Below are 12,883 nucleotides of genomic sequence, written 5' to 3'. Positions count from 1 at the left end.
TCGAAGGTAGAAATGATAAAGTGTGAAATAGATTTCACGAAGTTGACTATGAGAGTGCAAGGGAAGGAGGGGATAGTTTACAGAACAAGAATTCTATAAGGATCAATACCCACTAAAATAGGCTAAATAGCTAATACCTATTTTTAATGATGAATTAGCATCTAGATCCAAGTGCATTTACTATTGACTGGTGAGTGTAAATATTCCATCGTATCAAACAATAAACAAAGTTCTAAAATACATTTTTTAAAACATAGAAACACAAACGACCTTTGTTTTTCTTCTCGTTGAACATTTTAAATACTAAGGGGAAGAATGACGGGCGGCTTGTGCAAGACGGCCAATTTTAATTAACAATTAACCCTGCAATGAGCAATAAGAAAGGTATGGTAATATTATATTAAATATAAAATTATTTTTATTTGGAAGTGAGCAATCAAAATTAAACTCTTCCTAATATTTATTAACAGAATTCAAACTCCAAGAACATTCATCTGGAACTGCCTATTGCCGATACTTCACTATGTTTTGTCACCGCATATTGCTTATATGTTTTCTTTCTCCTAGACAATAGTTGCAATCACCTTCACTAATCTACAGCAATGAAAGTATGATACAAGAGACAAAAAAAGAAAGTAAAATGTATATAATCTGCCAGAATAGTCACCAGTAATAGCTCAGCCAAACTAAACTATCAAACTGCTTGATTCAACTAACTGGTCCATCCAATCAGCCTTATATCGACCACACCGGTCCACTCAATCTTATTGACTCATCCACTCGATCAGCCAGACCCCTTAACTAACTTACCCCACCAACCCATTTTAATCGATTGTTATATATATTTTTCAAAGGACTGAGTAGCATAAGCATGACTATTTCTCTGACATCCAATAATTATTGACATAAGAACACACCACTACCAATTAGTTATATACTAGCAAATAATCTAACATTAAAACATATAAAAACTAAACTGAGTATCAAGAAAGATATTAACATAACTAAGACTAATTATGAATATCGCATAATATCCCCAAATCATGTTCAACTATTTTGTTTTAAAAAAAATGTGAAAGACCTTTTATACTAAGCTTATTAGGATTCACAACTAGAAGACTTTTAGGAAGTTAAGTTTCCATTCTTCTCGTATTTGACCTACCACTGCAATATCTGATGACTAATAGCTTGTACTGATCCTAAATGAGTCAAAGAATCACAAGTAGATTAGATATTTGAATAAACAACATATATCTACCCCACATAAGTTATATTATACTTGGATGTTATAGCAGCAAGCATGGACATGAGGCGTAAACAACCAAGAAAATACGAGAACTACATAAACTACATGAACTTTCTCCTCAACTTTAAAGCCTCAAAATATTCACTTTTTTCCTAAAAGCCTTGCAAATAAAACATAGTTTCCTATTGTTGGAAATAGCATTGAACTAAATTTGAGATTAAGAAGTAGAGTTGAACATGGAGATTGAGAAATTATTTTTTCCAAATTTGGAGTTCACATCTTCCATCTCTACTATTGAAATGGTGTATCCATACCCACAGATACATACCATGGCACAATAATCTGCATTCTACTATAATTTTAGCATTCCCCTTCCTATCGCTGTCAACTACACAAAAAAAAAATCATGATATGTAAGGATTTCAAGCACTTTAGCGCTTTGCAATATTGTCAAAAAAAACACGAAAAAGTAAATAGCAATATTCAAAGTGTAAATGCTCATGTAGCAATACTTCTAACTGGATCAACTTTCTGCATTCTCATAGACTGACTACCTAGATCTTTCACGTCATTAAGTGATATTAACTGCATACAAGTTAAATGGGTTGGACCTGAGGGAACAACCTCCATATTTTTGCTGTGGAAATTGTTACTTATCGGGGAAAAAAAGAGTGCAGGAGAGAGCACTTGAGGAAAAAAGAACAAAGAAAAGAATTTGTTGTGCGATTCCTATTGTTTATGAGAATACTGAATCTAAGTCAGCAACCATGGAACTTGTCAAGAAACTTTATCTTGGGAGACATAGAGGCAAAATATTTAGCTACTCTGAGAATCTATTAGTGCATAGTACACATGGATATCTATGTATAATTAAATATTGCAAATGCCTTGTCTAAAAGAAGGTGCATTTTTCAGATTAAAAGATGCCAAAGACCTCCTCATGATCTTTAGTAAGAAAACCAGAAGGAACTTGGAAGTTGGAAGGTACACAAGTAACTCTAATTCTCCTACGGTGTACATTCCTTAATTTTCAGCTTTTTCAATGTGTGATTATCACCTGAAAGACCAAAACACAATCAAATTCTATTGCACTCCAAATTCATATGGAGAGAACTGTCCCACTGCAAGTATTAGTTCATGCATAAAACTGAACTTGAACTGTAAGTATAAGAAAAAATGACAACGCACAAAAAATTTGTAGATCAACAGGCTTTTTTTTCCTAATATATTATAATCCCTTATCTTAGAGGTTCTTGAAATAAATGACCAAATAAAATGTCCTAATGACCTGGCTTAGCTAGGCCCCTTTGTCTATTAATTGTGTAGAGCAAGTTCATGGGTCTGTCATAGAGACTAGATTACTAGACTAAGCAATAGCTAATATTACTAACGAGTACTTAGCATATAGAGTATTCAAAAGGTGAAAAGGAGCCTAGCTGATCTTTGCTTCATATGAAATTTGAAACTTCAGTTTATGAAACCTCACCAAATTTACCATACGAAAAGTAGCACAAGTTATGCAAACATAGATAAGTGTCAAAAAGATCAAAGTATGTACATAACAAGCATAGTAGTCTCAGACTCTCAATCAACAACTGAGCTTCTAAATCATACGAGATCAATAAGGCATCAGACTTACCTATAGAAATGCATAGTCTCATAGACAAACAGGTATGAAACAAATTGTCAGGGATAAATACAAGACCCATCACAGAACAATATAGCTATGCACTGCTAGTGCGTATATTTGCGCTGAGACGTCATGTAGGACGAAGGTACTTGAGAGAAAACCTGAAATAAATGATTAAGAACCGGAATTGGGGAGGGCGGCCATGAAAGCGTTATAAGAGGACTCAAGGTCAAAGTGGAGCTGGCGGGCCTGTTGCTCGGTGAGCTCGTCGGAAGCACCCATCTTAGCAAGGCGAGCGAGCCAGTCGCGGACCTTGGTGCGGCCCTCGAAGTCCGAGGGGAGGAGGCCGTTGCCCAGCTTGGCAAGGGAGGTAGAGAGGTCGGAGAGGAGGGGGTGGACCTGGTCTACGGCGATCATGTTGAGCTTGACAGAGTCCATGGCGGTGATGAAGTGCTGGACGCATTCGGCGACGGCGGCGGCGGAGGCAGAGGAGCCTCCGCCGGAGGAAATAGCGGCGGAGCGGTGCTCGACGGTGGCCGGGACGCCCGACACGAGGAGACGGTTGATGGCGGCAGGGGCGTCGAGGCGGTAGGCCTCGGCGAAGCGCTCGAGGGAGGGGACGGTGCCGCGGAGGGCGGAGTGGAGGGTGCGGAACTGGGCGATGAGCTTGAGGCACTCCGCCTCGTACTCGGAGGAGGAGACGAGATCTCGGACGTAGGCCTTCTCCAGCTTCTCGGTGGTCTTGATGATGGCGTACAAGTCGGCGAAGCTGTCGTACATGTCTCGCTCCCTCTTGTCGCGCCACAGCTTCACCTCCTCCATCGACGATCGATCGCTCCTATCTCCCTCTCTTTCTCCGATCAATTGCTTCTTCCCTTCTCCAATTTCTTCGATTTGCCGCAGGCGGATCGACCGACGAAGAAGACTCAAAAGGGCGATTCGCGGAACGCGTCGGGAAACAGAATGCTAAGGATTCAATCCGGGAAGGCTTTTAAATTGAATCGTGTTGTTGTTATCCTAATCGTATATCAATTGGATGTCGCGAGAGGATGTACTCGCGAGAATCACATGCAGCGCACGTGCACAATCTCTTTCCCTAGACTTACAAAATATTTATCTTAATCCTTAAATTAATAATTACGAAAACAACTGGAATTCAATTAAAAGATTTAATGATTTTCATTGATTTTTTTTTATAGATTTTTATTGATTTTTATATAATTAAACATAATTATAAAAAAATTATAAATTTTTTTACAAAATTTTTATAAAAATTTAAGATTTTCATAATTTAATAATATCTTATAAATATCTGATTCTTCTGACTTACTATTCTCATCAAATATGGCTAGTAAAAGAAAAAGATTATTTTTATATATTTTTTAAAATTTAAAAATTATAAAAAAAATATTTTAAAAAATAAAATACAATTTCTATTATTTTTTTCCCATTTCCTTTTGATTTTATACATTTTAATACTTTTTGACAGCATAAACAAATACGAAGGATCATATTCAATTTATTGAAATTAAAATTTCAATTTCTTTTAGCACATATAGATTCTGAAATTTTTTCCAGTAAATCTTCAATGTCTACTCTACCCTTTATTGACTGGCCAGGAAAACCACATCCTTCTTGGACAAAACTATTAGGACTATCTAAAGGACTCGAATTTGTCGGACTGAAGTAGAAGGGCTCGCTATGAGTACTAAAATTGATAGAATCTATATTAGAAGAATCATCAGAATCATGAGACAACACACTAGTAGGGATAAAAGGCCGTCTTCTCTCATCATCTTCTTCTCTATTCCTAGGGGTGTAATCGAGCCGAGCCGAACTGAACTCTTGGATGTTTGGGTTTGACTCGTTTATAATCGAGCCGAGTTCGAACTTTATTTAACGAATATATTCATGGCTCACGTGCTTATTCGAGCTTTTATCGAACCTAAACGAGCTTAATAAATATAAATTATAAATTTAAATATTCATTAAAAACTAAATTATATATTTAAAAAAATTATAATATTCTTGTTAAAATTTATAATTTTATTCTGATAAATAAATTTAATATATCTATCTATGTTTTTCATAAATATAGTGTAAAATCTATAAATTTAATATCAAAACTATTATTTTTTTATTTAAAAGTTGATTTATGAGCTTAACGAATATATTCACGAGCTAACGAACCGAATATTGTGAAGCTTGAGCTTGGTTTGTCTCTTTAAATGAGCTCAAACGAACTTTTATCAAATTGAGCTTCGAATAGCTCATGAATAGCTTGACTCATTTACACCCCTACTTATTCCTAATACCAAAAAAACATGTGAAAATTTTGAATCATCTGAAAATATCAAAATACACCGACAATACTCATAAAAATGATAAGACTACCTGCTAGGTGAAGAGCAATAAGAACATTGGCAACATGTCTGCCATGACTCCTTTGCAGACAGAGAAGAGCTAAGTTTTGTGCTTGCTCTAATACATTGCGGTCGTGCCGCCAGAACTGCATTTCCACCTCGAAAGCAGTAGTTGATAATACAATAAGTTGATACATCTCAACTTAAATCTTATATATTCTATTCAATTCTTAAGAAATTATAAATTAGATAGATAAAATTATGGAAGTTTATCAAAATCCATAATATACAGTCTATTCTGAGCAAGATCTTCAATTTACAGATTTTCCTTAATATCCAAAGAATTTTATCAATAAGGAAACAAAACAAAACTTTCGCCTGTAAATTGGGACCATAACCCTTATTTATAGAAATAAGTTTAACTATTTCTAATTTGACCCCTCGACAAATTAGAAATTATACATGGTATCCATATTAATTAATTCATAACAATTAAACCCTTAAGTCATATTCCTTAATCATAAATTTGATCACATTAAATTATGACTTCTTTAATTGATGACATTAGACATTTATAATTATAATTATGGTCTCAAAATTCTAACAATCTCCCACTGGACCATATGTGTAAACTTATAAATATTAATCTTAATGAGCTCATAACTTTTGTCATCATAGTTGTATGATTTCCCTAACAATCTAGTCCATCAATCATATAGATATTAGATCAATGTAGTCTTCATTGTATCTATAACAACTAAACCATCAATGGTCACATACATCAATATAATCAAATGACACAGATCAATTATGAATATGTGGCATGAAAATTACATGCAAGGTGATCTATTCATGTCAATTTTCAATTGATCCTCCTTATAATCAAAGTGAGATCAAAACTTTAACTTAAGTTATACAAAGTGTAATAAAGTAAATATTAAACTTTATATCTGATCAGATAATCTCCAAATACATAAGTTTCATCAACATACCAAACATATATAGAAAACATATATAGTACAAACTCACTAGATCTAGATTTCACCAAATTGAATAACACTCATATGAGTGGTATGCTCATAGAAGACATTAGCTGGTAAACCCTTCGTAAAAGGATTTGTTATTATGGAATTTGTGCCTATGTGTTCTATTGAAATTTATCCACTTTGTACTCGTTTTTTAACAACAAGGAACTTGATATCAATGTGCTTCGATTTTGTCGAGTTCCTATTGTTGTTAGAATATAATACAACTGATCGATTGTCACAAAATAACTTCAATGGTCTTTCAATCCTTCCCAAAATACTAGCACAGTGATAAAATTTTTCATCCATATTCTATGAATAGATGCCTCGTAATATGCTATAAACTCTACTGTCATGGTGGAAGAAGTTGTCAGTGTCTGTTTGGCACTTCTCCAAGAAATAGCTCCGCCGGCCAATAGAAAAACATAGCCTGAAGTGGATCTCATACTATCTTGGCATCTCGCAAAATCAGAGTCAGGATATCTCATGATCTCAAGAGTATTTGACCTCTTATATGTGAGCATGTAATCAATTATTCTCTTTAAATATCTCATTACTCTTTTTTCCAATGATCCATTCCTGGGTTGCTTAAATATTTGCCCAATACTCCAACAATGTACGCAATATCCGGACGCGTATATACTTGAGCATACATAAGACTTCCTATGGTCAAAACATAGGGAATCTTTTGCATTTCTTGAGTCTCGAGGCTTCCTTTAAGGTATTGTTTAAGACTAAACTTGAATCTAATACCAATTGATAGTATAATAGGTTGATACATCTCAACACAAATCTTATTTATTCTATTCAATTCTTAAGAAATTATAAATTGGATAGACAAAATTACGGAAGTGTACCAGAATCCATAGTATGCAGTCGATTCTGGGCACGATCTTCAATTTGCAGATTTTTCTTAGTATCCAGAGAGTTTTGTCAATGAAGAAACGAAACAAAACAAAACCTTCGTCTGCAAATTAGGATCATAACCCTTATTTATAGAAACATAAGTTTGCCTATTTCTATCCCCTCGGGGTGGTGCGGTGGTTAAAGCATGGGGTGTTGCCACATGAGGTCTTGGAGTCGAAACTCGGCGTGTCCGAGCATGCCCTTCCCCATGTCTTGCCACTTGCACTAATGACTAGTAGCCACCCGTGATTTATCTCCTCCGTGTTGGCTTAGGGACGGGTTGGCGGGGGCGCTGGGGGCGAGCGAATCACCTTTTACCACATAAGTTTCCCTATTTCTAATTTGACCCCTCAACAAATTAGAAATTGCACATGGTATCCACTTTAATTTGTTTATAAAAATTAAACTCTTAAGTCATATTCTTTAATAATAAATTTGATGATATTAAATTATGAATTCTTTAATTGATGACAGTGAAAAGAGAGAGACATGTTGGATTAAAAGTCCATAGAAATCTCAAAGATAAATAGATGATTTTTTTTATTTTTTAAAATTTATCAAGGGTTTAAAATTTGTATCAAAGAATTTTAAATGAATTCATAAAAATTTATTAAAAGTCTTGATAAAAAAGATTTTTATAGAGTTTTAAAAAATCAAATTTCATACCATATAACTTTTTAAAATTTTATAAAAATCTAATTTGTATACCACTAAATTTCTATGGAATTTATAAAAGTTTAGATTGAATATACACTTTTAAAATCCATAAAAATCATTGAAAATAATTAAAAATCTAAGTTTAAATAAACCTATATGGCAAGGTTCACAATTAATGTCCAACTCAATAGATTTTATATCCATTACATAACGTTCATCTTCATGAATTTTTAAAAGCAAATACAAGAAAAGAAGTTAGAACATCACACGAAATAGAACAAACTAAGTTTCACTAAAGTCATTCCATAGCTTATTTACTTGCAACAGAACAATGCAACTCAAGAAACCATACAACTCTTTGAATGTAGATGCAGAACTTCGATGCTTTCATCGTCTCATTCGTTTGCTTTATCTCCTTGGCTAACATTATTAATCATTGATATGACAAGTATCATTCTTTTTTATTTTCTCTGAAAGAAACCAAGGCATGCATAAGCAGTGCAAGTAGGTGTCATCCAACTTAGAAGCGTCATCCAACTTAGAAGGCATAGAACAGACAACATCGAAGTTTGATGTGCTGAGCCGACCTACAAAAATTAAGGATCAACGAGTTATCCTAATGGCAAGATAACAAAAAGGTAGAATTATTCTATTACAACAAAGTAACTTAGTGATAGTCTAACCTTTCAATCAATATGATTATAGCCATCAGCGAAAATAATCCCATTTATCTGGAAGATATTTCTGCAAACAAACTAAAATAGTGAAACAAGTAGTTTCAAACAAACCTTTTTTTTAACACTACTAATCATTTTATGAATTATTTATGTTAGCCTTTTCAAACAAGTAGTTTCAGACCATTGAATAGATCAACATGTTTTGTTACATCCAGCTACAGATGGGCTACCAGCATAAGGTAGTAATGTGGTAAAGCGAAGGACATACCTGGCTCTGCAGTTTGGGACAAGCTTCAACAATTAAATTTGTTAGTCGGCCCTTGACTCTCAATCCCTCTGGAATGATTGCCAGCATCGGACAACCATAGACGCACAGGGACTTCAAACTTAATTTCCATACGAGCCAAATTGGCAAAGCCTCCAATTTGTTGCAATTTATTATTGCCAATTTCTCTAGGTTGGGGATCTTCCTTAAACTATCTGATAGACTCCTCAGTTCTTGAGACCCAAATATTTGCAACGTACGGATTCCCCAGAGGCTCTCCCAATCATTGAATTTAGAGGTAGGCATCAGCAGCTCATTGCTCAACCACAGTTTCAACGAAACATGATTATATCTTGGACATGGAATTCCCTGAGCTTTGGGCACTGAATTAGGATCAATTCCTTAAGTCGGTAAAATAGGGGAAGACAGATTTTGTAGGGGTTATTTTTTAAATATGAAGGTGAGCGCCATTTCTCTAGGCTACGCATTTCAGAGAATGTGAGTCTCCTCAACCAAGGAAATAGAGATGGATTACTCCGCCCGTAGAAGTCGTCATCTATTACTCTCACTGAATCAAAGCCACTTATTGCAACCTCCTCAAGCTGATGTAGTTGTCCAAGCGGTGGTAGTCTCTCACATCTCCTGAGATTAACTAGATGTACAGTGGTCAATCTATTCAGAGCAGAATCTCCGTCCTTGATCAACCAACTTGGGAGTTTTTTGCTCATGTACGAAACGATCCGCAAGACCTTCAACTCTTCTAGGTTACGGTAGAAGCCTTGGGTTAGCTGGAGTGTGAGCTTGAAAGTTCCTTCAGCAACCATGTCATTCCACCATTGCCAATGCAGCATCAACTCATTTACATGTTGATTCTCCTGTAAAATAGTGGGTGGGGTAATATCCTTTTCTTCTACTTCTGCTGATACTAGTCTTTCAAGGTGTTGTATATGCAGGGATTCAAGATTTGTAAGAGCTTGCAACTCTGACAACATAACATTTCCAAGGCCATCTATAGCATCATATCCCCACAATACTTCCAAGTTTGTCAATTGTCTAATTCCACTAGGCATTCTAGTCAATGATGCACATCCATGCATCTTAAGTTGCGCCAAGTTCTTCATGTTGCTCAAATCATCAGGCATTTTCGAAAGCCAACAACAACCTCCAACATCTAATTCTTTTAAATTCAGGAGTTGAGTGATTGACTCTGGCAACTTATGAATCCTCAGGCAGCATGTCAGTTTCAAAATCTGCAATTTTCTAAGCTTGTGGATTCGTCTTGGAAGCTCCTTAAGTTTTTTGCAAAGTGATAAAATTAGAACACATAAATTACTCAGGTTACAGAGAGATTCCGGTAGTGTTTCTATCTTATTCTCTGCAAAGTTGAGGTATCTCAAGCAATGCAACGTGCAAATTGAACTAGGGAGGTCTTCAATCATGATGGCTCTCATATGTAATGTACCTAAATGCCTGAGATTTAAAAACATACCTTCAAGTCTCTTCGTCTCTATCTGACTAATAGGCTCCTTTTTCTCTTCCCTATGCAAAGCCAAACTTCTCAGCTTATTGGCTATCCCAGCCTTTTCAATGGCTTTTTTAGATTTTAAAATATTTTTAGAATCCATAAGTAAATGCAGATGGCGGCATTGCGGTGGGATACTTGAATCTTCACTGACCTTCATTTTAAAAAAACATAAATCTAAATTGAACTTTGTTGAGATGTGTCGAAGATTGCTCTTAAGCCTTGTATTTGTTAGAGTGCCTTCAGCAACCAACATATGGAGCACATCTTCTTCATGGTAACTTTCACATGAAAATCCTTCAGACAATAACATGCAAAGAGAACTTCGTATCTCCTCAATTGACAATAAATTAAACTTGTATGGGAAATCATCAAAGTTGTATAGCTGATTAGCTAGTTCTTGCCCCTGAGTCATGTCTCTCCAACTAAACATGAGGCCCATACACTTTGCTCCTAGACAATTTTGGCTATATTTCTCAACAAGTGGAATTAGAAAATCAATAGCAACAGGAGCGACCTTCTCTTTATGAATATTGTTATTACTTTCGATTGGATAGACAAATGTTGCATACCTTAATAATATTCTTACCCATGCATCATTGGGCAGTTGGTTTATTTTGTATTCCGTGACGTTGAAGTCTCTTTCAATTCCGTGAAAAGTATACCCAGCGAGGATGACTTTGCTCCCCGGTGTACCATAATGAATGAGATTCATCTTAAGTTGCTCCCATTTGTATTTCAAAACACCACTTACATCAACGTCATCCAAGATGAGCAAGTATCTATCTCCATGAAGATGTTCATTGATAAGTGGCCAACAATTGATGTTTGCACATGGCTTCCCGGTCAATAATCTTGCAATTTCTTTGGCGATCATGTTGCTATTGAAATCGCTAAAAGATGAAGCATCCAACCATATTCGATGTTGGAAATGTTGGCGCACCCAAGTGTGGTGGTAGATCTTGCGAGCCAGTGTTGTCTTCCCATAGTATTTATCACCTTTTATGGCAATGAAGAAGGGTATGTTTCCATATTTGTCACATTGTTGTTGTTGAAGGAGCTCTATTATATGGTCTTCATCTTCATCTCTTCCCATCACCTCGTCACTGAGAATAGTAGAGTAGTCATCATGGGTTGGATCCATCGAATCCATCATCTCCACCCAGAGGCCCAAAGCAGCCCCCCTATTGACTAGGTAATTCAACAAGCAGGCTGTCTCTTTGAGCTCTAGTAAGATGGACCGACGGCTACTCATCGATTGGATGCTGTTGTCGACCAAGGGATGAAAGAAGTTGTTCATCTTCCTCTTCTTTTCTGTTTCATCTTCTTCATTCGGATCCCAGTAGTCCAAGATCCTCTTCAATAGGCTATTCACATCTTCAACGGCCACACCCACATCCTTCATCCACTCTGCCACATCAGGCTCCTCGAGCACGCAAAGAGCACCATCCATGAGGAAGGAATTGATGGCCCAAAGGCTATCCCGAATCATCTCCAAGTGATTTGAGATGCGGAATGCCTTCCCTTGTGCCACCATCTCGGGCTCCGACAGGATCTTCATCACTATGTGCCTCAATTGCGATATTGTCGCCATAGGTTGATCCATCATTGTCATGCTAGCTAATTTGGGTGGATAGCTATTTTGAGTTTCTCTTCTTCTTTGTATATGTATCATGTATGTGCTATGCATTCCAGTAAAGGTCCCAAGGTAGCCTAAATCTTTAGGTTCTCTCATTGTTATTTAATTACATTGATGCTGGCCAACATATCAATTAATTCACAGCAAGTCTGCACATATGCGTTACTTGCACAAGACTTGATCTTTTCACAAAGTTGTGTCAACAATATCTAATTGTTTTCCACAACTTCAATTCTCTCATGAGCAGCAATGCTCGATGCTTGATCTAAACAATAATAATCAAGGCCATGAAGCGGTAGGTGGTGGTGTAAGTTTTGCCGTCTTCGATAACGAGAAAAGTCCTCTCACATGCCCAACAAAGTAACCCGCTTGATTAAAATAACATACGAGACGCCACTTTACCCCCAATTGCAACAGCACGTTATGGGAATACTAAAATAATCATTAAAATAAATTATTGAATGCCAAACTAATTCATATAGAATAAAAGAAACTTGAATGATTCTTTAGAAAGATTGAGATAGATCCATTGAATCGTTCTTTGTTATAAGTAACGTGTAAGATTATAATTTTCCACTCGCATCATTGAGCAAATTAAGTTAGCTTGAAACCACTTCGTAGATTGCCAAATAGAACTATGTTTATTTTAAATAATAATAAAAGATTATAGATATCAATGCCCAACTTAATAAGAAGGTTTCATCTTATAATTTTTAAGACTAAGGGGGTGATTAGTGTTGGACCTTGACGTCCACTAGAGGGAAGTGAATAGTATCTCATCTAAATCGTTCGCTTCCTATAATATTAGTGCACAACGGAATATAAAACAAATTAACAAATAGAAAAATAAACTAAAATAAGAAGAATGAAGACAAGCAAACCACTTAGATACGTTCGTTTACATGGTTCGGAGATAAAGCTTCTACTCCACGACTGTCCGTAAGGTGGACGAT

At 35.9% G+C, this 12,883-nt stretch overlaps 2 protein-coding genes across 3 annotated transcripts; both read right to left on the bottom strand.

The window, feature by feature from the left end:
• Positions 1 to 1,572: 1,572 nt before the first annotated feature.
• Positions 1,573 to 3,828, bottom strand: LOC122021205 (vacuolar protein sorting-associated protein 28 homolog 1-like). 2 transcript variants are annotated; one of them, XM_042579291.1, is made up of 2 exons: positions 3,038 to 3,828; positions 1,573 to 1,634 (listed from the first exon to the last, which is right to left on the bottom strand). In XM_042579291.1, exon 1 carries the CDS (start codon positions 3,696 to 3,698, stop codon positions 3,051 to 3,053), a length of 648 nt encoding a protein of 215 aa, XP_042435225.1. In that variant the 5' UTR covers positions 3,699 to 3,828; the 3' UTR covers positions 1,573 to 1,634; positions 3,038 to 3,050. The 2 variants fall into 2 exon arrangements, with proteins under 2 accessions (XP_042435225.1, XP_042435226.1); XM_042579292.1 differs by lacking the exon at positions 1,573 to 1,634 and adding an exon at positions 2,287 to 2,303.
• A 4,707-nt stretch (positions 3,829 to 8,535) lies between these two features.
• On the bottom strand, positions 8,536 to 11,906 carry LOC122019051 (disease resistance protein RGA2-like). Its single transcript, XM_042576560.1, has 3 exons — positions 9,305 to 11,906; positions 8,773 to 9,152; positions 8,536 to 8,571 (listed from the first exon to the last, which is right to left on the bottom strand). Exons 1-3 carry the CDS (start codon positions 11,904 to 11,906, stop codon positions 8,536 to 8,538), a joined length of 3,018 nt encoding a protein of 1,005 aa, XP_042432494.1.
• Positions 11,907 to 12,883: the final 977 nt, after the last annotated feature.

This window comes from Zingiber officinale, chromosome 9A (assembly GCF_018446385.1).
Source record: "Zingiber officinale cultivar Zhangliang chromosome 9A, Zo_v1.1, whole genome shotgun sequence".
NCBI classification, from domain to species: Eukaryota; Viridiplantae; Streptophyta; class Magnoliopsida; order Zingiberales; family Zingiberaceae; genus Zingiber; species Zingiber officinale.
This window is presented reverse-complemented; position numbering and strand designations above follow the sequence as displayed.